General features: G+C 38.0%; 1 protein-coding gene across 6 annotated transcripts; it reads right to left on the reverse strand.

Annotated features, from left to right (window-relative positions):
• Positions 1-433: 433 nt before the first annotated feature.
• Positions 434-27,199, reverse strand: SANBR (SANT and BTB domain regulator of CSR). Of its 6 annotated transcripts, none has more exons than XM_068940346.1 (21): positions 27,039-27,199; positions 22,286-22,451; positions 20,112-20,298; positions 16,691-16,784; positions 14,939-15,177; positions 14,016-14,074; positions 13,282-13,442; positions 11,918-12,004; positions 11,669-11,779; positions 10,122-10,245; positions 9,477-9,629; positions 8,668-8,813; positions 8,188-8,287; positions 7,097-7,129; positions 5,826-5,925; positions 4,770-4,861; positions 4,643-4,671; positions 4,468-4,541; positions 3,295-3,383; positions 2,839-2,930; positions 434-2,468 (listed from the first exon to the last, which is right to left on the reverse strand). In XM_068940346.1, the coding sequence occupies exons 2-21, from the start codon at positions 22,433-22,435 to the stop codon at positions 2,432-2,434; spliced, it is 2,157 nt and encodes a 718-aa protein (XP_068796447.1). In that variant the 5' UTR covers positions 22,436-22,451; positions 27,039-27,199; the 3' UTR covers positions 434-2,431. The 6 variants fall into 6 exon arrangements, with proteins under 6 accessions (XP_068796447.1, XP_068796446.1, XP_068796448.1 ...); XM_068940345.1 differs by having other exon boundaries at positions 4,770-4,864; XM_068940347.1 differs by lacking the exon at positions 11,918-12,004 and having other exon boundaries at positions 4,770-4,864; positions 27,039-27,183.
• Positions 27,200-27,433: the final 234 nt, after the last annotated feature.

Here is a 27,433-nt window from a genome sequence, read left to right on the forward strand (position 1 = left end):
ACTGCAATTTTCCCTGTATACCAACTGGGACATTCATGCAGGACAGTCATATAGTAATTTCTAAAGACAGAATCATGGAAACTAATCCTATTCATAGAATTAACTTTAAGTGGTATGATCAGCACTGTGGCAGTGGAAGGCAAAGTTAAAAATGTTTCAGCATAGTTTGGTATGACATTTTGCATACTTGGGTCACTTGTAGAGCAGCTCAGTCATGAACTTTTAATCCAGCTTCAAAACTCAACTCAGATAAAAATACTGTTAAGTTGTTGTAGATTTGGAGTACCTCAGCATTCATCCATATACTGTTCTTGACAGATAAGATATCTTTACCATGAGGCTGCAATCACAAACAGACAAAGTGACTGAGACCATAAAGCAATATTTATGCACTTATTTAGTTTTTACAAATATCTACAAAAAACCCCACACATTTCTTAAACCAGTAACATTTATTTCCGTTAAACCAAGACAAGATTTCAAAATTAATACAAGATAAAAATTCAAGGTGGTTGGCAAGGGAGGAAAATACTTAAAAGATAGACCGCACATCATATATATTACTCTCATTTGCTCAAAACCATTTCTGAGTAAAATATTACAATACTGGCACGTAAAACCGGCACTTTCCCCCATAACCAACCCAGTGGGATTTTCCCCCTTTGCCTAGTCAGTAGTTCTAAGAAAACTAAACACATATACATGCAAGCCTGCAACTTTCATAGCACAGTTTACCTGTGGAATTTGGAACAATCACAAAGTTGTAGCAAAACGCTGTCTATTGCATTTTTGAACCTGGTGGATTTTAAATACTTCCTCTTTCAGGAAACAGCAATCAGCCTTTCAGTGTTTACTATAAATGCTTAGAACTGCATTACTACTTGCAAATAGACCTGAGGCATTAGTAAAGCCTTATTTATTTGATACAGGTTAAAGCATTCCTGCAAAGCTACCTCTCCTGCCTCAGATCAAGGCGACTGAAATCCACAGTTTTACATGTTGGTTTCACTGGGCTCTGAATTTGCTGTAGTGTTGGACAAAACACATAATAAACAAAATTCATTTTTATTGTTTGAATAAAAACCTTCCACCTGGAAAGCAGTATTTTCAAGTATTGCTATCCTTATCTTCTAATGCCAATTAAAAAGCCTCAAGAAACAAGACAAACAAAAAAGCCTGAAGAGAGAAAAGAGTGCCTTTCAAGGATGACTCCCCACCTCATACCCTCCCCCTCACCCCTCCCCACATCAACCTCTTGCTGACTTAATTCCAAACTCGCAATTTATTGTACAGCTGAGGTCTGGAATAAGCTTTCCCTGAGCACTCTTTCTACCTCAAAAAGTCAGAATGTGTTTTCTTGAATTCCGCCATTATTATTGCCATTTTCTTTGCTTAGACATGATTTAATTTCTAGGCAAGTTATTTCATTTTGGTAGCCCTGGATTGTATGTGTAGACAAACTTGTATTCTATTGCTCCAAACAAAAAAACTTGAAAGTGCATCTGACTTCAGAACAGCATTATTCAGGCAGGTTTCAGAAGGTAACTAGATCCAAAGATCAATATGCACAAACCCTCATAATGATTCCTCTCAGTTAAGAGAGGCCAAATTAATAACACATTTGCTACAAAATTTAGTGGCATAGCGTCATTAAGGGACGGAAGTGCTTTGCCTCCTAAGGTCTGGACGTTAGAATGAACAAGATATTGTATTGCGCAAGAGGAGTCAGATAGGAAGTAATAATCAGTATTAATTTTCCATACAAGTAAAGTAAGTGTTTCATATTCAAGGTGCAAGACAGCATCATCACTGCATTTAAATCATCTTTGGAGGTCTAGATCCCACCTGTTGCCCACCTTCACACAAATGAGAGTTGTGTAGCGATATGGAAGAAAGCCTCAAAACTGCATTTAAATTTTGCTCTAACTAGTCTAAGTAACAGGGAATTCCACTCACTTTAAATGCAAATCCTAAATGCAAATCCCCAGAGGACTGACCTAAAATGTGCCATTAAATACTATATAAAATAAATATTGTAGGTGATTTGTGTTAACACTGCTGACTGTACTCAGAATTCAGTAGTCTTGCTTTTTCCTTTTTAGTATTTCTAGCATACCATAGGCATATTTACGTCTTCCCCCATAAATAGTCTAATAATTTAACTCTGTAATTTATAAAATATTTTCTATGCAACTTAACACAATAGCCTAAAAAAATTAAATTTAAATTTAAGAAATAGCGTATTTACAACTAAAATAAGTACAGACCTTAATGGATTTGCATTCATTTATCACACAAAATAATTTACATGGCTTAAAGTAATAAATAAGTCACAGGAAAGCTTTCAGAGATAAGCGTTCTCCATATGTCAGAGTACAGTACAGTTTCAGGAAGCAGTAATGTATTTTGGCTATATTTTCTTCATGAGTCCTTATGTTGGACGACCTTGACCAAAACGGGATTTTGACCTGGATTAAGAACACATAAGAAACATATTTGTAGATTATTACTGCTAGAAATTTGTTTTTACTACTGCCAGGTCAGCTCTCTAGTTCAGTATTTGTTTGAAATCACTTTCATGTTAAAGCGTCTTCCCAGAGAAGAGGAAAAAAAGATCCATCTCTATTACTGATAAAGTTGCCTTTCTGCCGGGATACCTGTACTGAGTACAAGAGCTTCGTTCTCTTAGCTCTAGCGTAATTTGATAAGGGAAGCTTTTACATCATGCATAGTTAACCTACTTGGAAGGGATGCTGACGCAAAACGCGTATGAAACGTGGCAAGCGTGTTTAGAAAAAAGTTCACATTTTGCTTTTTCGTTTCATTTTAATATCTTACCTTGCGTTCTTCTCAGTGTTGTTTTGTCGTGCACTGACTTGTGCTGAGGCCTTTACCTGAGCTTCGAGCCTAGAATAAATGCCTCCTGCATACTGCAATGCAGAAAATCAAGTTGTGAAATTATTCCAATTTAATCAGTGACTTCGCATAAAAATCACTAAAACCTAAAACATACGTGGTTTCATTACCACCACATAGTACTGAAACCCTTCAAATCCACTCTATTTTCCATTCCAGGTTTTTAAAGGCAGTGAAATTTACCAATTATTTAACCTATTAAAAAAAAAAAAATCTTTTTTGGCTAAATACAGTTTTTAGTACAAAATGAAGCCTTATCAAAGGTACTTTTTAATCTTAAGCGTTAAAAAGATGGTATTTTAATTTGTATTATGTATTTTTGTTACTAAGACTCACTTAAATTCTGTAAACACTACTATTTTACAAGATAAGCCTTACTTCTTTACTGTCTTTTGACTTGACTCGATCAAGGTCTCCCAGTCGCATTTTTATTAAGTGCCCTGTAATCTCAGACATTCTTCTCTGATCTGTCAGAAGTAAGAAATAATACTTAGAACACAGGGGGTTTTTTTGCTACTGAATACAAGAGACAGAAGAATGTTAATGATACCCTCTTTGCAAAAGTAGCTTTCTTTTCAGCTCATACAAGAATCTTGAATAACCTACATTCTAGATCCTGATGCCTAACTTTGCTTCAGTTGTGTTCTCAGCAGATACCAGCATCAGCCCGAGGCACTACACTGAGATCAAAATCTATAGGAATGCTTCCAAGGCACTGGTTTTCAAAACAGCAAAAATGCACAAGAGTTTCAGGAGAGATTAGGGAAGAAAAAAAACAAAACAAAAAAACAGAACAACTATAATCCCGAATACTTTTAGTCAGAGACTGGGAAGGAGATGCAAATGAACATGTATACCTGTATCTATCTGCACACACAACAAACTGCACAGGGATGTGAGAACAAATTATTAACATACCTGTCCAGCCAACAGATGTCACAAATCAGCACTATCCCTATAATCTCTCTAGATTATATACTGACACTTCAAATAAAGAATAAAAAAACCCCTAACGTACACTCAGGACAGAATTTTTCTTTTTCCTCCTGCAAAATTGAAACTCCCTCCCAATGCCTTCCAATTGCCTTCTAGTCAATTGGACCCAAGACTGTCCATTTAGTTTTCATTCAGAGTGAACGTAAAGTGTGTGGCTTTAAATGGTGGATTTTCTTTCCGTTTTCCAGCCACAAAGATTTTTTTTTCTCCTGTAGAACACATGAGATTGCTAATAAGTGCCAATCAAATCCTAAAGTAACATCTTCAGGAGCAGTTTATAGCTGTATGAATACTTTTGTACATTTTGGAAGAGCCTGAAATTGCTGTGTGGTTTGGAAACAGCTGAAACACTAACAATTAGCCTAGTAGAAGCCTATTCTCTACCAAATCAGAGGTAGCTATGAAAAATGAGTTTCGTTTTATCTAAGAGTAAATCCAACCTAAAAGTTTCTAGGTAATTGTATTTTAAGAACAGCAGCCATTTCTTATACGAAAAAAATAACTTTCTTTGCATAACATTAATATTACAAAAGCTAAGCCGATGCAAAAACGGACCGTCTTCTCTTTGAGCATCTTGGTTGAATCTTAATGATCTGGAGGCATCCCATTTGTTCTGCTGCATACTCACACTGGTCAGAAAAAAAAAAGATGCATACAGAATATTATTAGTAACCGTTTACAAAGAAGGATGTACTACAATACGGTCTCGAGGACTTTGAAAGTTACTTACATGAATGGAGATGCATCTCGGGAATTTGACTAAAGAAAGAAAAGTGTGTTTTAAGAGGAAGTCTACAATTTAAGAGTATTCCTCATTACACAACCCAGAGGGGACGGCTCAAAACTCAAGATTTTACCTTGTCAGATGGCTTCTCCTTTTTCTGAACACTAGGTGAAGAAACCACTTTCTTTGGGTGCTTGCAGAATTTCCTTACTTTCTCCTTTCTCCCTGCTAATTAATGCAATATCTAGTAACAAGCACAATCGCAGATATTTGAAATCTCTCAACTACACAGCTGAAAAAGGATTTCTTCCCTCTACTTCTTCACAAGCAGTGTAGTTAGACTGGATATTTTTCCTTTGTTGATATTACAGGCATGTTAGTAACACTCACAGATCACTCAAACACTTTCCCATCAGAAGCATGCATGAACTGAAGTATACGTCTTTAAAATGCAGTTACACAGAACTGCCCAAATTTCTGTTGTAAATTCAAAAGCAGGTGCACATACACACTACATCTCTGAGAATATTAATTTAATCAACAAACTCAAAGGTGTTGGAGATGTCAAACTCAACAAGTTAAAGGTAGACTACAATGTTTTCAGTCAATGTCTTTTATGAATTGGTGCACCCCAATCCCTTCACGTCAAGGCAAAAAACCCAAAGAACTACCTCAGTTCAAATGGCTCATTATTAGGGTGGAAAGGAGAAGCTGCTTTTTGGCTTTCCATACTCCTAAACCCCTTATCATAATGAAAAACAAATTAGATTTTATAGAGCTTATCTTCAATGCAGACAACTCTAGGAATAGCATTCTGCAAACAAGCATACAGAAAATACAGGCATGTAGCTACTGCATTTCTCCTCCAACACTAGCCTGGGTGAGAATTCTTAAGTTGCTTGATAGTCTTTCCTGCAAAATATGCCCTCGATCACCCTTGAGGACATCTCAGCATCTGAATAGTTGCAACTTCCCTTATTTGCCAGTGTTTTTTTGACAACACTGAGAGCAGCAGGTTAGTCTGTATCTAAATACAGACAAACCTAGAAATAAAATTTAAATGTTATTTTTGATTTAAAAAATTCTAACCTTTAAAGTTTGCTTACACAAGAAGAATTCTGCTGCCTTGCCTTGAATTCCTATCTCTAAATTCCAGGGAGGTTTACTACAGAGACAGCCGTAATTGTACCTGGTTTTCTGCATACTTCTTCTTCATCCCCCACTTCATCTTCAGTGACCTCTGAGCCAGTGGTATACTCCTCTTCTTCAGATAACAATGACTGCTGTTTCTAATGAGTGGGAGGAGAGTGCCACAGAAAATAAATGCAGCTTGATTCCCATTAAATATGTTAAATCTGTCCTAAGGAGCCGTCCTCAAATCTAGCTTTGTATCTGAGCGAGGTGACTGTGTATAAAGTTAGGTCCGAGAACACGATTCTCAAATATTGAGAAACTAATTTCAAATTAGCTTTGCTTAAAATGTTTTGATAAATATTTTTATTTATGTTTCCTCAGGCTTGCCAAACATCAGAAGGTTGCCTAGAAGCTGTAGAATCTCCATCCTCAGAGATATTCAAAACTTGAGCAATGTGATATAGCTTTAAAGTTGAATCTAACTTTGAGGTAGGCCCTGCTTTGAGTGTGGGGAGATTGTACAAGACGACCTCCAGAGATCCCTTCCAACTTGTATTATTAAATGATTCTATCTTCAGTATCCAATGTATTACTGGCTATATAATTTTTAATGAATAAAAGAATTCACATTATGGTAGCAAGCATCTGAGTGAGCCACATAATTATAGAGGTGAACTGCAGCTCTCTCTAGTATTTGCATATAGAAATAGTTAGTAAACCAAACGTCACTTTATGTTGCTGGAAGAACGAATCCTCTGCATTTGGCTAGGCCCCCAACCCTGATAAAGCTTTTTGCAATAAAGAAGGTGCAAATGCGCTTTAATTGACTTATTGCTTTCCAGCTCCACCAACATGAAAGAACCATAAAATGTTAACCAGCAGACAGAATGATCAGCAATTCTTTCCGATGGTTTTGGGTGCTCAGTTTGACACAATTAAAAAAAAAAAAAAAAAAGGTTCAATTTAAAGTCCTTAGGACATGAAGCGTCTCAGATGAGCCACGAAAAAGACAGACACTTAAAAATACTACTTTTGAACACTTAAATCTCTATCAGCTTAATGAACTATGAAAAAATGATGCATGTGCTGCACGTCTATTGTTTGTAGTCATTTGGAATAATGTTTAAAAGGAATATTTCATCTTTATGCAGGCCAAAGTAGCACTTCACACATACTTTATAATTCCTTAAAAGTTCTTCACTGTACTACAAACTCTAAATTAAAGCAAAATTAAAAAGATCTTTTTCTACAAATTATTTAGAAAATAAGACAAAAAAATCAAAATTAATTATCTGCCAGTACAGAAGAACAAAATATTTTACTAACCAGCTGCAAAGTCCAGTTCTTCAGAGAAAGAAACTGTAGTCATGAAAAGGGGAAAAAGGTGTATAAGTTAGAGAACTAATAATAATTAAAAGACAAAATAGGTGAGTGGAATTCTCAAAATAGCAGTGGTATGCTAATAGTACAGCAATTTGTACTGGTAGCCCCTAGAAGGCTTACTCTCATCTTTGGCTTTCCATTTTGGTGGAATGAAGAAGCATGCAAACAGGTTGTGAACTGCTATTCCATTAAATGCAGTGAATTCAGAAGCATGTTCTAGTTTGCCTAGCCTTAGCACTAAAGATATTCATGGATTTTTTTTTTTTTTTAACTAGAAAAAGCAGACCTGGGGGGAGCAAGTGCTGGCAATGAAATTATATTAGAGTTTATATTAACAGCCCCCAGCATCTGTAGCAGGAGCTTCTGGTGCTCTGTGTAAAATTCTCATGGAACCAGCAGCATCCCACCACTGTCAGGACTGCCAAGTTACCGGAACAGAAGCTCCACAATGGGTGAAAAACTTTGTAAACTCATCTCTACATGAAGGAGCTCTTTAAACCAGAGGTAATTTTACAAACAGTCTACTTCTACTTGACTTAGAAAGCAACTCTGTTGATTTGGCATATACATAGTAAAATATACATCATAGTACTGGAAAGTAGGATCTTTTGCATCTGGAAAAGAAGATATTACTGCTCTTCATTAATGGGTTTACAAGAGCCACATAGACTTGGACACATCAGCAGATAAATCAAAGGCAGCAATTATTTAAATAACATTCACCACCTGATGTATGCTGGAGTATGACTGGACCCTTAAACATCATCAGGTTTCAAGTGGTCTGTAAAGCACAGATATATGGAGAATTGCTTCTGTTTTACAGAAATATTTCTGACAGCCTTTGTAAGAGCTCTGCCTTTTCACCACACGTTTTCTACCCAGACTAGTCTATGCTATTCTCCAGCGCTCAGTCATGTGCTTCTTCCTTCAGCAATGTGTATATATAAATAAAGTGGTCTAATGAATTCTTCAAAGTGTCTCCGTAAGAATCTTCATTATCAGGAAGAAGGGGGAATAAGCTAACAGTCACTCACAGCATTGATTTCTCCTGTTTTGGGGCCCCACGGCGTATTTGGTTCTAACAGCACATCACATTCAATACCTTTGTCATCACAGAGCCCAATACCGGAATCACTTGAAGAGAAAGATGTGAAAAAAAATTTTTTTTTTTTTAATTTCATAACTTCAGAATCAGACTCTCTTTACTCATGATATATCCAAAGGAGAACTCCCCCCCCCCACAAGTTAGCCACATAATAATATTTTGATGACAAGGCATTAAAATATAAAGATAGGAGTGAATAGTTATGGAGGCTGAATGACTAAATGCCTGTTTGAAGTTTAAAAGTTAAAAATACTTGCTCTTCTCTTCCCAACTTCCAATTAAACAATCATAAAATCACCTACCTTTTAAAAATCCTGTATGTCGCACATTTTAAAAAGGGGAAGTCAAATGTATTGTGCATACAGGTAAAACGTCAAAGGCTAAGTTAATTCAGTAACAATGTTCTTACCTATTTTCATCCTTAGTGAAAGGAACAACAATAACATCTCTATGATGAAGCAGATCATTCAGTATTTTAGTAGACTGAGATGGCAAAACATCTCCATCTTCATTTCCTGAAGGTGGACCAACCACGTGATCCCTCACTTTACAGCCCTGCCAAACATGTACACATAAAGAGATCAGATATATATTAACTAACGGGAAGAACTGATTCCAGTAAGTATGATAACAGAAGTTCATCTTTCTAGAAACTTTTGGTCTCTGTACTTGGAAGCTTTCTCCGGATGGAAACTACCTACAGATGAGCTTTTGATTAAAGAGGTGGAACTGCTTCTGTACTTGCTGAAGTGAACAGGAACTTCTAGAAACAGACACCCTGAGAAGCAGAGTCCACTGCGTAGGAACAACAATTGTTACAGAACTGTTTCATATCCAATTTTAGCATTAAATATGGTCAAACTGCAAGGTAACAAAAGGGAATGGACAAGTGCCCCTTGCTTGGACTGACCGCTTACACTGCATGCACTATGACAGGAGCGAAAAATAGCTTTCTGGTATTACAGTACAGTAACCTTTCCCTCCGCAATCTCATGCTCCCTCCACCCTGCCTGCCAGGGAACGCCTGCTGCACTTGAATGATCCCAGAATAGTTTACTGCAGGAGAAAGGTTGAGTTCAGAGGTCAACCCTCATCCTGTGCTGCTCTGAGATACTGCAACAACGCACAGTCCTTATTTTGCAGAAGATCTATTTTCATAAACCTGCCCCTCTCCCCCATGTCTTACGCTCTTTTAGAAGTGAACTATTAATGAAGTACCTTTGGGAGGGTTGTAGGATCAAATCGAAGTACTTTTTGGTTACAACACGGATATATTCCTGTCCCAGTGGAACCCAGAGCACTTGCTACACCTGGATAAAGAACTGGCTGCGAATGGTACTGGCAATGGGAGAATTCAGTACACAGGAAAGACTACATTATAATAAGAAGAGAGATGAGAGGTGAGATTACCAATGGAAGTCAAAATTTTGCAACATAAGGAATCTATATCAGCTTGATTACTGTCACACACCCAAAGCTGCAGAAACTCAAGGCGACTTCCCACAAACACCTCCTTTCTAAAGGCAGAAAGCCTTTAGGGCACTCATTAAAACCTGAGTAGTCAGAGAATAGCCATTCTAATTTAATCACGTTTTGCTCTAAGCAGTCAGAAAAGAAAGGAAAGCGAAAGTGATGGGAAAGGAAATATTTAAGAGTTCATGAACCACAGCTTCTGTGATTTCAATAATGCAAGTAATTATGTCTCCTAATTAAAAAAGGAAAATCACAGAAAGCCAGCTGGTGCCAAAACCAATTGGCCAAAGGGAGGGGAGACATACGTCTTCCATACGGTTCGTTCCTGACTCAGCCCCCAAAACTCACCCAAATCAAGGCAAACAGACAAGCAAGTGAAAATATACTAACTTGGTTACACCTTGAGCAGGCCAACCAATTGACAGTCCCCCACAGGCGCCAATAAACATCTCGCCAAGATTTTAATTCTTCATGAAGACCAATTAAATACTCATGGACTTCCCACGTTTTATCTCTGAAAAAGCATAAGGTGAGGTTATGCACAGATTCATAAAGCAGTTTTGATTCTGCCACCAGAAACACGAGGTGGAGAAACAGCAAAACAATACATCTTCCACTGGTGGAAATCCTACAGAAGAGCTTACAACAACAAGGATACAACTTGGGGCAATAGATATTAAATTTAGATGATGACAAAACATCCTAAATTTACTAATAACAAAGCATTACAGCTTGTTTCATCTCAAACTCCATATACTGCAACTTGTAAACCAAGATAAATATCAAGCCTTAGGGAAATCAGGAGAATCATAAAACAAAGAAAAACTCAATACACAGAGTAAAAGAAAACAAAACATGCATGTGTGAACAAGTTTAATGATACTGCATTCTTCTGCCCTTAGAATAATACCGCCGTATAACAGACATAAATAAAATAGGACGGCAGTGCTTTATTTTAAAATGCAACATAATATATTTCTATGTATCTGCAACGCAACAGCAATTTTGAAAAACATTAGTTATCTTTTCTTGAAGACTACACGCATTTGACATTTCTGTTTCTAAAAACATGAGTGTGTATTATGGACTTTGATCGGCCATAATACCAGTGATAAAACAGCATGTCTCTTTTTAATTCAAAAGACAATATGGATCCAGCACTGATGCATTTTATCCTTGGAAAGAGCAAGTACAGCTTTCCCTGTAATTTTAAGTCCCAGTCTGAACAGCTTTTTACTGCGTACATGCCTAATCTAGCCTAAGAGGACAAAAACTCCTATGGAAACTTTCAGGTACCAGTACAGTAGACAAATAGTACATACAAATCTATTTTTAAACAACTATATCACTAAAGATAGGCTTTTATTAGACCTCTTATTAGGTCTTGGAAGTTCCTCTGATAAATACTTCAAAATAGAAAAACAACTGGTAGAAGTTTATTCATAGTAATTTTTAAGGAGGATGAATATTTGATGTGACAGCATCAAGTCCGTCTAGAATAAAATCTTCAACGTTTCTTTGTTGGCAGAGGTGGATCAACCTTTCTGTAACAAATCTTGTGGAAATGTAGCCTTTAATTCAATTTGTCATTGGCTACATATAAAAAGATCCTTCAATGAAACAATTAGCTGAGTATTTTCTATTTAAAACAGTGCAACCCAAAACAGCACTCCCTAGGATCTTGGCTGCAGCATTTCCATATTGCAGCAGCAGTGGCACTACTAAATGAATTTCAGAAGTACAACCATAATCTCCCATTTGTTCTTTTGCTAGGGAATATAAAAAAAGGAGTGGTTGAGATGATTACTTATACTGCTCTATGCCTACCTATGACTCAATTTTGTAATGTGAGTATCTGTTAACTCCTAAACATGCAGTCTTTTGTAAAATCATCCAACATCCTATAGTTGAAGAAATGTGTTTAATATATATACTACCTTATATGAACATAGACAATATTCCCATGTTGATCTATGTTAATTTTTCCTGGTACACAAGGAATTCGTCTTTCTGTTTCTTTAGTTAGCAGCCTTTTACATAAACAACATCTAGATGAAAAAAAAGAGAGAGAGAGAGAGAGAGAGAGAGAAAAAGAGAGAGAGAGGGAGACACAAAACATTGCAGTAAGAGCAAGACTGTGAAATACAGAGGCTGTCTTCATAATTGAAGTAGTTAAACTACCACACCTGTATAATGTTGCTGCATTTCCCCGAGAATCTGGATTTAGGTACTCTGGATCAAACAGTCTCTCAATCTTCTTGCAGAACAGTTTACTATTAATGACAGTAACACAGTTTACCCATTAGGAAAAAACTGAAAGTTGCTTTATGTATAATGAGATTAATAACAATATTCTGATGATATGTAATGCTGACACTTTTCTTTCAATGTCTAGCTTTTAATGTGATTTTCCTAAAAGATAATCTGTTTGTAGCATACATGTAAGAAACGCCCATACAACTGGACTTTTCTGGGACTGGAGTTTACTTACTGAGTGTGGTTTTTTTTTTTTTTTTTTTTTTTTTTAAACTGAGGACCTACCGGGACTTGAAACGCTTTTGGTAAGCCATTCATTAAACCGTCTCTGTCATGTTCCCCTATACGGCACAGTGCTTTCTCCTCACCCAACCTCAACTTCCCTCACAACACCCTGCTCTGCACATGCAGAGCATTTGCCTATCTAAACTGACAGCTCCAGCCTCCTTTGCAGATCCAATGCAGTGCTGTCGGGTAACTGTTTCCTAACCTGGTTGTACCTTACTTTTCATAAAGACGTGAGGAAAGAGATCCCTTTGTAGTCGCGATAATATTAAGATAAAAACCTTGCATCCACTGGGTCAGTTATGGAACTCCTACCTTTATAAAGCATGATTTTCAATATACACTCTGTATAGTTAACTTTTTTCCTTCTATTACGTTCTTTGCTGTCCAAACTCACAGCTTCCACTTTGACTAAAACACTTTTTCTTACCGAGTGCTTTTGTGAAACCTCACTTTACTTTTAGAATTAAAGTGGTAATGTTTTCATCCCTGCCAACTAAAACACTTTCCTACTTTTATCTTGCTTGCCTGTAAGCCTGCCTTAATTGACCCTTACCTTAACTAAGCTAGACTCCTTATATACACTGTTTAAGTAGTATTCCATTACAGCTATTCAGCCTTCTGGCCATCCTAAATTCTATGCCCAAACATCAGAGTTTGCAGGCTACTGAAACCAAACTATTCTCTACGAATTAGGAGTAAGTCATCCCACTAAAGATTCCTTTCCCTAATCCTGGCCTCCATGTGAGAATTCATGAATAATTTGTCCATGTCACATTCCTACTGTGGTCTTTCCTTTTGCTTGTCTTCTATAAAAAGCTCTTTCTTTTGGCTCAAAATTGTAATGTAAAATTCTGAAGTCACTTCATGATACTCTCGGTTAAAGATACATTATATAAGAGTACAAATTGTATTTATTACTCTAGACTCCACAGCGTCTTAGCTGTTCCCAGAAATGATCCAGAAGCCCTACAGTATTTCAGTAGTGTATTACAGTGCAAAACATTACCTCTTAAATTTATCTCTTTTGTCCTTCACCTCTTCCACTTCACTGTGTGTGAAGAGATCAGCAATTCGTGTAACAAGATTAGCATTGATACAATTCATGTTACATGGCGTGGCTACAATGGCATTCATATTTTCATGGCAGTAATTAATACATCTTTCTACCTATGAAAAGCAGAAATATTAAAATCATTTAAAAGAATTCTAGACAAAGCTATCTCAGAGGAATTACTTCAAGCTTCTTTTTTTTTTACAGCGTGTGGTGTTTTGCAAAACTAGTTCAGTTCAACTCAAAAATAAAAAGCAAGTCTAAGATTTGTCTAACTGAGACTCCGAATTAATGAGACTCCGAATTTGTTTTGTGTTCTCCTCCAAAAGGTCTCTACAGTCTGGAAAACAACTCTAGAAATGTTTCATCTTCAACAGGCGGTATCTTCCAATTACTCACAATTGAGAGCCACAGAATCTCAGATTTAGATGAATCGTCAGAAGACGAATCCAAGATCCTGCTGTCACTAGAAGAAGCTTATTCACAAGTTTCTATGTGAAACTTCTTTGAGATTCTGCAAAAGTAGATTACCACTTTAAGTAAAAAGAAGGTGGCCAAATCTCAAAACATCTTCATTTTAGAAACAGATGCAATGGCTGATGCAAGTCAAAGCATAACAAACAAGCTGTTAGACACCTGGTGATCAGCTGTGCCCTTATGGCACAGAATCCTTCTCTCTTAATACTTACCAATGAATCCATCTTCAAAAACTCAGAAGAAATAAGAATTGATATGACATTTGCTGGTTCTAGAAAACAACAAAAAGAGGTTTTTTACATGAATTCTTTTGATAATTTCACATCACCTCCCTCCCTCTTCTTACTTAGTATGTGCTGTAAAAGCATTATTTTACCAGTCAACCTGTCATTCCATCTTCCAGCACGTAGAAGACTTCCAACCTTATGAAACAAAGGTCTGGTTCCATATACAAAGACACTGTATTATTTACACAATCATTTTCTGGCCCATATTCTCAGTTTTTGTTAACAAATGAACTAGAATGATCTTGTTCAATTGTTTAATTATACTTCTTGTTGGACTTTTTTCTTTATCATTTAGGTGGCCAGAGTAAAACTATAACAAACTGGAGTATATAAAAGCTGGAAAAGGTAACTTCATAGGGATAAAATTACATAACTATAGAACAAGATTAACTTCCATCCCTAGCATATGTTTGCCCTAGCCTAATCAGTCCCTATGTTTGCTCAACATAACCTGCAATGCAAAGGTTGTTTTTAGGACTCTCCTATCTTGTTTTGTTTACATTTAAAAAAAAATAACAACACAGGACCATGAAAAGATTAAAACAAACAAACAAACCAACCCCGATTCCAAACTATATTAGACCTTTTTTTACCACTTCAACTATTAGGTTGTTTCCTGAAAACTGTCAGTGCTGACAGATCAGAGACTTTTGCTATAACGACCAGAGAATCTTCTGCCGCAACCCCTTTCTCTTTCTAATAAACGAAAAGTTTCAGTGCAACAGCCAGAAAGAAGAGACTGGAGCTGAACTGTACCAAAACCACTAATCTTCCATTAGCTTAAGTTTTTAGTTTGAAGTACATATCATAATGAACCTGCCACAAATGATCAACACACTTTCTTTTACCTAAAGTGGGCATTTCATAACCTTCGTATTCTTTAGCGTTCCTTTTAACGTATCTTATTAACCAGTCAAAGATGTGAACGTCACAGTGCACTGAAATGTCCACCTCTTCCCAGCGCTGGGCATCCACTGACAGATATTCCGCAAAGTATTTCATTTCCGAAATCAAAAGGTCTCGAGGACAAATAAAATCTTCTTTGAGGTTTTTTGCTTCATCACACACATGGATCACCATATTTGGCCTGAATTAAAAAGAAAGAAAGCCACAAAACAAGTTAGGACCCTAAGCCAACAAGAATGCCAAAACTGATCAATGAAGATTTCATCTCCAGAACAGCATCAGACATTGCTGACAAGCAATGACAACATTGACATCACTAACAAGTTTTGATTCGCAGAAGGAAAACAAATTGCACACTTATTAACAATAAGAAACTGTTGTCAGATACTAGCAGAAAAGCACAAACGTGCATATCCTCAGATAGATAATCGAGGTGTGATTTAATGGTTAAGGGACTAGAGAAAGAACACGTCTAACTCCAGTCCCCAATGCGTCCCCAGTTTCTTATGGGATACTACTAAAACATTACATAAATGATTTGCTCTCCCTTTTTTTTTTACCTTCTTGAAAAAATATGCATATACACACATATACTCCCCTAAGTTACTGAGGTACCAAGGACATTAACTAGTATATTACAGTAATTTTCATCTGCGGAAATTAAAATTGCTTTATAGTGTATTAAAATGCCTATTTCTTAAGAAAAGATGAAAGCTAGATTCAGTAAAATCTATCTCTATGGAAATAGGGTTACCATGAGGCTTGAATCAAACATTATGCTATAAGTACCTGTACAGTAAGATGAACTGGTGATGCACATGGCTATTCGAATCGGTAGGGAAAATTTTTATTTGCACTTTTCACTTAGTTTTCTTTTTCTTCTTTTAGGCTAATAGGACAATTCTATGTTCACAGACTATAACTTTGTTTTTTTAATTAACTATTAGCAAGCACCAATCTTGTTTTATTCCTTTTTAAAGATCAGACCGTGTTTCCCACCACAGCAGTGACTGATCATTCAGAAGAGATCTACAGATTCATAAGTAACCTATCACTATTGCATATAAGAAATTCGCAAACCAGTCCCCAGTATTTCTCTAGCAACCTTAGGTTTGCTTAGGTTTAGGATGTTCACAGCTGTGTTCTTTGTGACAGATAAAAGTTAAAAGCAATTTAGATAGCTTTCAAAACTAGAGAGATGGCTACTTTGCTGACAAACCTTCCAGCGAGCTCACATTTGAAATGACAGTTCAGTTACTTTGTCGGTTAATAACGATAAAAATTTTCAGCATTTTTCCTGCTCCTGGCCTAAGAGCAGTTCTACACTCGTCAGTAATAGCAGTACTAAAGGAGAAGATGCATGTTTCCACCCTGGCTTCAGACAACAGCTACGCAAACTGTGGACGTGTGCATTTCCACTACTATTCTTATTTTGAGTCAGAATCAGAGGAAATGATACAAAAATAACGGGAAATATAAACAGTCAGAACACTGCCAAAAAGATTCTTTGGACTTCTCTCATACTTATTAATAAAGCTAGAAAAATAGTTTAGCTGGTTCTGCCTTGAACAAAGAGAATGACTATCTGACCTTCTCATAGCCTTTTAGTAGGGCTGTCTATTCTGTGATTCCTCCAAATGAGTGCTCTGTCAGCTATATAATCCTGTAGGCAAAAAACAAAATCATCATCTTACCCCTGATTTCCATCCGTGCTTTCTCCACCTTTATGCACAGGACCTTTCTCAGATTCTGAAGAACAATTCCTTGTGGAAGTTGTGCTGGGCCTTCCTTAAATGTAAGGAAAAAAGGCTTCATTAGAACAAAAGGGACTGACCTTTTGCTCTTCAGCATCTTGGAAAGCACAGCCCTCATACTGGGGCAATGTTACATGACTAGCAGCAAGATCTGTGCTACCATAAGAGCTACTAGATAGTCCAAATTCCTGCTCTGAATGCCATGTACTGCAAACTCAGATGGATCAGAACTGCTGGGTTGCCCAGACACTTGGCTGCAAACCCAGATCAGTCCCATCTCGATACAGAGCCATGAGATTTATGCAGAGTCTTCAACGTTTTCCTCTGCGAATGCAATCCATTCCTCTAGCTCCCCTTGTCTTCTTTGTGGGATGTGGGTCTTAAGACTTTCAGTCACATGAAGACTTCTGTCTTCAGGACGCTTTGCCACCAGAACATAATTGCTTGAGACTAACTTAGCTTCTCATCTGTAATTTGTTAGCTGTGGAAATATGTTGCTCCCAACCTGAAGCAGACAAGTCTCTACAGATGTACTTTTCCTAAGCTTCTCAAACACATGGCTTAAAGCAGCAAATTGAATAAAGCGATGCTCAAAAAAGCAGACTCTCTGATTCTTTTAGTCCCAAAACTATACAGCACAGCTTATTCCAGGAATAAAGGACAACTGAGCTTTGGTTCAAATAGGCTCTCTTCACAAATGCACTACAAGTAGTGGAAGCTGGACAGAATACCCAGTGAGGTTAGGAGAGGTCTGGTCACCAACCCCAGTGAGTTCCGGACCAAGAGGTAAAAAAAACTAGGATTCAGATATTAAACAACTTTTCCTACTGTGATGAACGGATCTCTGCAATCTGAAACTTCCAACAGTCTTGCTTATAATTCAGAAATGTCATTATCTTTTTAAAATAATGGGAGGGCACATACCTGACTCCCACTGATGAATACATCTAAGGTCATGATTTTCCATGATTACTTCCTACTCTCCAATTTCTAGGAAAAGCGATCCAGAAGAATCCTCCTCCTAACAGGAGGAGCTGTACTCTTTAAGAGAGACCTTCTCATCTGATGGCTGACTTTCTTATCTTACAGCTGACTGACGACTGACATCAAAAACCATCTGGACGCTCTATACTGTTCATAACACAGCAGTTACACGTTTCAGGACAGTGAAGTTAACACACCAGAGGAAGAAGAAACAAACTTGCACTAAAGATATAACCTATGGCCTTGCACAGGTAGGCTTTAGGAAGGCCACAACCAAGGAAAGACAGCTAATAATAGGGGAAAGTTTATTGGCCTGACGCTACAAGAACCCTGGAAGAGGCTAGGTCAGGCACAGCCTTTCCACTGCAGATAGATGACCCATGCTGGTAGAAATACAGCCAAGTTGTGGGTCCTGGATTTTTAACGCAATGTAAGATGAATATTTCAAGTAAAGACCTGTGGAAAAAATGACACTGAAAAGTTCTGTTTACAAATATTAAGAAATTTATTTTGGACACAGGGAAGTTCTTTATGAAAGAAAAGGAAATAACGTTAACAAGAATATGCAATACAGCCAAATTAGCAGGGACATCTGAACTTTACCTTATATTTTTTTTTCAAGCTTAGAGATGGCTCAACTTCTGAAAGTTGTTAACAGACATACCTTGGGTAAAAGCCCATCCTATGCTTGTATATTACCTTAATAGGCATTTAGAAGGACTTAATAACAGTTTGCTTTATAATTAGCACCTATTTAATAAGCTTTTAGTAAAATCAGCCAAAACCAGAATCCTGCTCAAAATGAATTGGATCTGATTGCTTTTTCTTGAGGTTACTCGCATCTACAAACAAATCCAAATAGGTCGCAAATTCTTGACCCTAAAGTAAGGAGATGTGAATAAGTTCACTATGAAGTAATTAAAGGAAAAAATATTAATTTACAAATAGGCTTTTCTCAGTTTCTCAGTTCTGAACTATCTGATTATTTCCCAAATATTAAGAGGGTGTGTTCACTACAATCCAGCAGAAGAAGATTGAATTATCTTAATTTCATATTAACAAATTACACATAAACATGCGAAATTATTTATCCCAAGTCACAAGGAAAATGTGTTGGAAAAGAACAGGGAACAGGAACAGAGGAAATCTCAGGCTAAGATTTTTGCACTAGGGAACATTCGATTACCTAACTGCATTGATACTTTTTACATATATTAAATTGTTAACAAGAAAGCATGCACTAATTGTCTAAGGAACTCTATAAGCAGAGTTAGCTTGTTAATTGCCTACTGGGAAGCTTCTAATCTTCTCAATAGCCACATGTGGGTGCAAGAAGTTAACTATTTATTCAACTTTGTGTACGTAACAAGTGTGTAACTGAAAGCTGATATACCCCATATAGAGTTTTCAAATATTATCTCTTTATTAGACTTTAAAAAAGTATTTTTGTCATTGCCCAGCAAGGGTAAAACAGCTTTTCTTCTCCTGCAAACAGAACAGTGATCAGAAAGCTGCAACACTGTGAAAGACAACGTAACAGAGAAAGTTCTGTTGCCTTAAACCTTCGCTATCTCCTCAATTGACAACACAGAAATTATTTACCCATTACTGGAATTATGCAGATTTCTCATGTAACACAACTGCCAAGTTTCCCATTGTGTAGAAAATACCTTTATTTACAATGAAAACCAGATAATAACTATTGCACTACTGCTTAATTAAAACCTCTTACAGGAGAGGTCCTTAAGGTGATGTTACCAATATATTTTTTTTTTCAGTCAACACACAAATTGTTAGGACTAGTCCTCTTCTGTCAAAGTATTACTGAGTCACACAATTGACCAAGACTCGTTATATAATCAATGTAAGAGTGTCTTGCATCAAAAATAACTAATTTATGCTCTAATTCCCATGTAGTCATCTATCCACTGAGGCAACTGCAGGGCCTTTTGCTAGGAAGGAGTCGTCTGACCTCAAGGAATCACCATCTCAGCTTTTAGTCATTCTACACAAAACTTTCTACTTATCTTAATAACACAGCTTGACATGATTGTAAGCGTTGGAGGTTGTGATAGTATACCACCAGGGATACAATCTAGAGGAATGTCCCCCCCCAATCCCAAACGGAAGGATTTAGCACAAACTTCAACATATCACGTCTTTTGGGACAACAAACTATTAAAAAAACCTAAACATTGACTCTTAATCTAAATGAACTGAAAGTGGCTTCTTATACGCATTATATGCACAGTTAACTTTTCTTTTTCAGAGATGAACAAGTACCGTTCCTGGGTGGACTTACCATTCAAGACACAAAAACACACACACATTGATTATAATCAAAGTCAATATATTTCAGAATTACTGGAAACATTACCAGTTATAGTAACGGAATTCTGCCCGATGGGAGGCTCCTGAAACTCTGTCTGTGTATCAAGCAAGGAAGATTTGATGTACGTTGCTAAAGTTTCCACAGGACTCCCACCAGCGGCCATTAGGGGATTATACTGGTTGTCAACAGGTGAACTTCCTCTGTTTTTTAGTTCATCAAATCTTTTTGCACACTGTCACAAGATTAAGCAATAGGACAATGAAGCAGTAGCTTTCAGCACATTTTAAATAACTGATTTTTGATGCAGATATATTTCATGATATCATCTTTTACAAATGAACAGTTTCATCATGCTGATATTAAACTTATAAGGCTTCTTATATATTTAGGGGTATCAGGAAAGAACACAAAAATACAGCAAAACAAATAAGATTTGCCACGATTAAACACTCGGACAGAAAGAGGAAAAACAGGTAAGACGACGAGACCTGTTTCAACCTTTATTTTAGGTCTGATCTTCCAAAAGGTCAACTTTCAGGAGAGTTCCAATTCTCCTTTTTTTTTTTTTTTTTTTAAAAAAAACTAGTTGTTTTACCATTAACATTGTCAAATATTAGTAACAGCAACGATATTAATTGGCTCATAATTACTATTTCTTTTACTTTACAATTTCCACTCTGGACAAAAGGGACTGGTGATTTCCAATGCAGTTCTATTCCTTTCCATTCCTTGTTTTGATCGACTAACGAGTACTTGCATTTTGTCAATTTGTACCTACACAATGACAGTCACGGGCTTGATTCTGCAGACTCTTACACACAGGTAACTTTACATATGCAAGCAAATCTACTAAACTCCAGGGGTAATCTTCCTGTGATACAATTCCTCTGGCTCTATACAAGCTGCTATCGTTTATTATTACTTATTTATTTAGACTGAGCTAACTGATACATTACTGCATGCCACCTTCCCTTTTCAGAGGGGCACGTGCAGTGACGTCCCTTTGACACTAAGGCAATGTCTCAAATTTGTGTAACAATGCCAGTTTACTAGATTCAACAGACACATGAAAGCACCGGTCTCACTTCACTTAACTGCCTTAAAGACACTTTGTTCTTTTAAAACACAGTAACCAGACATGTACAAATCAATCATACTATCTTCATATAAGGAGAAAGCTCACTGATGCTTTATAATTATTTTGTTTGCTCAAGGTGCGCAGTATTCTCTCCAAAGTGGAAGTTGAACAGCAGTGCCCACAAAAAAATTAAACCCTTTGCCAAGCGCTTTTGTCAGCTTGCAAGGCAGTAACATTCCACGTAAGTGATTGTTTGGGGAGCAGGAGCTTATGTTCTAAATACAAGGTCACAGTGAAGCCCGCTAGCAACGCTACAAAAGCGAGCTGACACATTTGATTAAGTTTGCAAGAAAATACAGACTGTTGGCTTGTTTTTTCCAGCCTCACTGAATCACAAGGGCAAAAGAAATTTTCCTCCTCATCTCAAAAGCATTTAAGTGAGTATAAGTTACCTTCTCTTGGTTTATTTCACCTCAGAACTCAAAAATCCAAAACTATTATTTTGAAAAAAAAAAAAAAAAGCAAGCAGTTTATCATGAAATTCAGCAATCTAGAAAGATTAAGTATCCAGAGGTGGCAAGTTCTTGCAACACCTATTCCAATCAGAGAAAGAGTAAGCCACTTCTTGTAGGACTAAGCAAGAGGCAGTTGCACTCCTTTTATTATCTAGCGGAGGTTTATAACTCGTACTTCCTCAGAATCCTATTGCAGGTAATGTCAATCAAAGGAAATTGTTAGGTTTGCTAGTAAAGTATACTACAATCTGCATGAAGTTAACGAGTACTGTCATCCTTTTTCACAACTATGTAATTTGAAACATACTAGTGCACTTACTCTTTAATTTTTCAAATCTACTTTTTAATTGTTATTAAAATAATTTTTCAGTAGTTTTTATTCTTATTCTGTATCAGTTCTGAAGAAATACATTCTGTGTTCTTATTACATGAATGTAATGTTCAGGTATTGTACAAACAAAATATTTTTTCAAATCTACTTCTCATTTACCATTTTTAGTTTAAATTATTTTACCAAAAAAAAAATAACCCTTTAACTTCCATTTCCCTCCCTCCCCAAAGAAAAGCAGCTTTCTTCTTGATAGAGTACTGTATATAGCATGCAGATTCCTTTTTAGTAAATTCACCTCTTTGGATGTAAATCCTGGAACTAGCCTTGCCACACTGTCCCAGTTGATAGGCTGAGGAACACCAATTAGGGAACACAGGATCATATCCAAAACCATTTGGTTGTTGTCATAAGGAAAGTTATTGTTTTCTGAAAATCCACGACTCATCTTTGGTTACTAAAGCCTAGAAAAGAAAACATTATTAGAAAGTACACACAGAGACTTATGCACTTAAATAACGCTCCGATTTCAGAGTAACTGCATAATTTGTTAAAGCTTAATGTATGTTAATTGCAGAACTCCATAAACTACTACAGGAAATATTTACTACAGCATTGCAGTCAAGTACTAATGCTGTAACGGTTGCATTCGATATATTTTTACATCCTCAGCTTCCATTAGGGAGAGGGGGGCAGAAAAGGCAGACATGCAGAACGCACCAAAAAAACAACTCAAGAGCAGCAGATATTAAAATTTTTTTCAGTTGTTTCATCATAAAAGAACAGAAAAATCGATTTGCATATATACTTGCATATATACTTTAAAAAAAAAAAAAAGCCATGGACAGTTGCAAGAGGCAGATGTTTTCAAAAGTGCCAGCTTCTAGAATTAAGGAATCTATAAAAACAGCATGCAAACACGGAGGTTTTCTTGCAAACTAAACGCAGTTTGACTTAACAAAAGCTAGAGGAAAAATATTCCCGAACGAGAAAGCAAAGCATTGTTGTCAGTTTTCCTTTCCCTAAAGTCTGGATCAAAGAGCAGGTCATGAAGGACAATTGAGAAAAAAGGCTGCAAAGGCAGAAACTGCAGGAACCGTTAAGTCCAAATCCACAAGTTCAGAAGAGAAGCTGATCACCTCTTTGAAGAACATATGAATAGGTAAAACTATGAGATAAAACTGGAAGCAATCACAGTAGATTCAATAAACAGTATCTGTAAGGCACGTTGATGAGATTCACTAACAATGCAAAAAACCCCAGAACACTGCATAAAAGATCAAGCAGTGACAATCTAATCCAGCAAGAATTTGAACAGGTTCTTTTTCTGGAGTATTTACTTGCTCGTACATGTACCAACTAGACACTAATTCTGTTTACTCACCCTTGTGGCTCTGACAAGCATGCACTGGCAAACATGCAGTTTTATCATCCCAAGTATCAGTCACATACTTCTGCCCAAGTTTCGGCCTCTACAGTTGATGTAACTAAACAGAACATGTGCCCATCCCTCCACCATTGGACATCACAATCCAATATAATAGCTTGAAATTATTTTAATTTGTGATTTAAAAATAATACCCACTGTAGTTAAGAGACTAGTGTGAAGTACGCCAACTTGCATTCTGCCTCATCTGCTCTGGCAGTTAAAACTGCATCTAACCCCACCAAAGCATTGAGACACCTAGAGCTAGACCCTGGGAAAGAAATACATATTTCAACCAGTTGCTAAGTACCTGGTAACCGAAGAACTCTCCTGGGACATGGAAGTATGAGTTTTAGTCCTTTTAATCCCTTCACACAAAGGGGGAACCGGAAAATACAATATCCATCTCTCATTCAAGTTCTTAAATCCAGGGGTGGTAATCACTTTCACAAACTGCCACAAAGTGGTAAGCTGAAGGATTTGCTAGGAATCAGTGTAGTAAATGTTTAGGATGATATACTACCACAACTACCTTCCTCCTTCGCAGTTTTGAAAGAGAACTATTGAGTATCTATTGCCTGGAGGGACTCGTACCACTGAGCCCTCTAGTACCAAAGGGAGCTTGCTACAATCTCTGAGTAAGCAACCAAAGTTACAAGAGGGAAAAATTGTTTAAATACACTTCTCTGCTGCCCAAACTTTCTACTGCTCAACTTTCTTCTCTCGCTCAGCATATTTGTTTTGTAAATCTGACTCCATTATACATGGGCCAACTCAGGGCACCCAATTCAGGGCCATTAACGTTATTTTGGAGCCAGGAAGCATGAAACCTGGACGTCTTTCAACTCATCCTGAAGACCTGACTTTTTAGTTGTCCCAAAATAGTCACAATTCCCATTTACTAGGGATTTCCAGGGCTGAGAAGCTTAATTCTTCCTGTTTCAAGCAGAACAACAAAGCATATAGGACAGTAGTGAACACTTTAAAAATGCAGCGCTCCTAATTTGAAAAAACGTTTAGTTTCTTATTATCAATTTTATTATTAATTTTTCTATGTATACCATCAGGGAACACAGTAAAAGTTCAAAGTACTCTTTTAGCATATGCTGATAGAAAAGGGCAGGCATTTATCAAGACTTTCAGATGCAACTAATGTACAGGCAAGATCTCAAGGACTCATATTTGGAAAGCCCTTAGGACCTTTCTCGAAGTACCTTAAACAGATCACAAAAACAATGAGGTCTAAAATTCACACGTAAAATTCTGACTTTTAATGTATAAAGCAAGAATTATAGAGAATTTCAGGGAAAACATACTTGCGTATTAGCACATTTAACTGACCACTAGTTACTAAAAGGATATGACATGTAGTTGTTTCTTTTGCCTCACCCTCTTTCCATGCAGCTAAAAGGAAAGACTCTTAAAATATATAAAATAGCATTGTTTGTAAAAGCCATTCTAGCTTTTTTTGGTTTTTATTTTTACGAGTGGAAACAGAAGTCACAATAGCAAATAACTTTTTATCCTCTCAAAAGAGCAGCTGACTGAAACTATCAAGCTAAAAAAAAACCCCAGAAACTCACTAAGATAATTCTTAGGTTTTGTATATTCGTGGGAGATAAGAGAGTGCTCTATTTTGTGCTTAAGAGCTTCATTTTAGGAGGATAAGTCAATTGGATAAAAGTCACAGCATTTTAGCAATTCTATCTAAATGGCATCTGTTGCAAAACACGTCAAAGAGTGAGTTTCGAAGGTCAAAGGTACTTCACAGACAACATGAGCCCAAACTTTGCAACTAAGAAAGATGCTACTATGAGGTAAAGGCAGATTAGCCTCTACATTGAGTCATTAGCGCTTATTCTGATAGTACTGCCAAGCGCACCACTGTGATGATTCTATGGTGGAGGCGTCTCTCCATCAGTGCACAGACGGAAGTCAGCATCAATTCAGTTTAAGCCCCTGGGTATCTACCATGTCTGTTCTGAAAAGGGATGACAAGGCCAGAACAGGTCAGCAGCAGCGGCAAAACTGAGCGGTTAGGAGATAGGAAGACCACTTCTCATGGCATCTTATTTGCGTGTAGCAAGCGGTTTAGAAGTTATGCTTGAATGAGGGGACCTAATGTATGATCTCTGAGCTCAAGACACAAAACACACTTGATGAAAATAAAATTACTAATGGTGCTGTTACTTTATAAATCTCCATCTTAAAGTTTAGTCCTAAGATATGATCACACTGGGTAATCCATCAAAGAGAAAAAGAAAAGTCATTATTTTGCAACAGCTAAGTTTATAATTTAATGAAGAAAAAAAAAAACAGAGCAGGTTTTAAACACTTCACTGGTAACAAATTTATGCATACATCAGCACTGTGCACTATGAAGCAACCAAGCCATGCAAAGATGACAGGTACTCTAAAACGTAATGACGCTTTCAGAGAGAATAAAGCCTTCATCGCTCAGATATTTTTTTTATCCACTTATTCGTTTGTACGTTAAAATGCAGTTACATATAGAATCACTACTGCAAAGACGAACAAGGGAGCACGCTTATTGCAAGCATACAGAATCAAGTCTTTTTATTTACTTCTGTTCTGGAGATAGCCCAGAACTCCTCTTTGGGTCTTTAGATCTGATATTTAACATTGTTTTTTTCTCCTTTAGGAAAACCTGCAAGAAGGATAGTTAAAAACGTATGCAAGACTATCTGTCATGCAAGAATGCACTCACTGTAAGAGCTGCAATGTAAGGCCTATAATTAATCTGACTACTAGAGAGGTAACAACATCAGCTTCTCTCCAGTTTGTTTCTCCAAGAGAAGGCCAGCCTACCGTTTTCCTCAAGCCAAGGAAATTGGGAAAAACGTTTCAGAACTGCTTAATTTTGATCAACTCATTATACACACACAGTGTAGAAAGATAAGTGACAGTTTCAATAATTTTCGCCAGCGCTTCAAACTCTAAATTACGTGGCATCTCAACTAAGCGGCATTAAGTTCCATCACTTTTAAAACGTTTCATAACACCAGTGTTTTAAACAAAGCCTTAACCCATCATCACGCAGCAAGTTGGTTTGCATTATGGAAACGTACCACCTCATTTATAAGACTGTTATTTAAAAAAAAAAACAAAAAAAAAAAAAAGAAACAAAGCAAAGCACAGAAACGACCTAAACCGAGGAGTCGCTGCCCCCGCTGCTGAAGAAGCCGCAGGCAGGAGAGGTGGTGGGACGGGCACGACGCTTCACACACAACCCTTAAACGCAACGCAGCGATGGGGAAAGCGGGGAAGGGGGAAGAGAAACTTTGACCATAGTGTGCTTGCACACTGTGCAAATCAAAAATAAAAAATAAAGCCAAAGTCTGATCTGTTTTCACTTAGAAATATGTATATATTTGGGGGGGGGGCACCACTCTCCCCACCAAGCACGCCCCTTCCCGGACCCCACGGCAGCGGGGCACCTCGCCAGCCACCCCGACGCTCGCCAACGGAGCGGCTCCAGGGACCCCCCACCCCCCACCCCCAAGCGAGGGGACGGGAGGAGAAAGGGAAAAGCGCTGCCAGGAAGGCAGCGGGCAGCGCCAGGGCAGGGAGGGGGCAGGCGGAGGGGGCGCCGGGGCAGCGTTACCTGGCGGGCTCCCAGGCGACGGGTGGGTGGGTCGGCGGGCGCGGCTCTGCCAACGGCTCCTCTCGAGGCGCAACGGCCGCTCCCCGGGGAGGCGGACGCCGCGCGCCGGGCGCCTCAGGGAGCCGGCGGCGCACAGCCCGGGCCCGGGCCCGGCCCGGCCCGGCCCCGCCGCTGGCCGCTCCGCGCAGCCGGGCAGCTGCCGCCGGCGCCTCAGGGCCGCCCCCCGCCCCCACCTGCCGCGCCACACCGCGGGAGGCGCCCCACGCGCGCGCCGCCACCGCCCCGCCCCGCCCTCGCAGGGAGGCGGAGGGCGCGGGCGGGGAGAGAGCCACGGGGTGGGGGGGCGGTGGGGGGGGGCGGCTGCAGCCAACCAGGGCGCAGCGGGTGATTAGCTC

Source organism: Struthio camelus, chromosome 3 (assembly GCF_040807025.1).
Source record: "Struthio camelus isolate bStrCam1 chromosome 3, bStrCam1.hap1, whole genome shotgun sequence".
Lineage (NCBI taxonomy): Eukaryota > Metazoa > Chordata > Aves > Struthioniformes > Struthionidae > Struthio > Struthio camelus.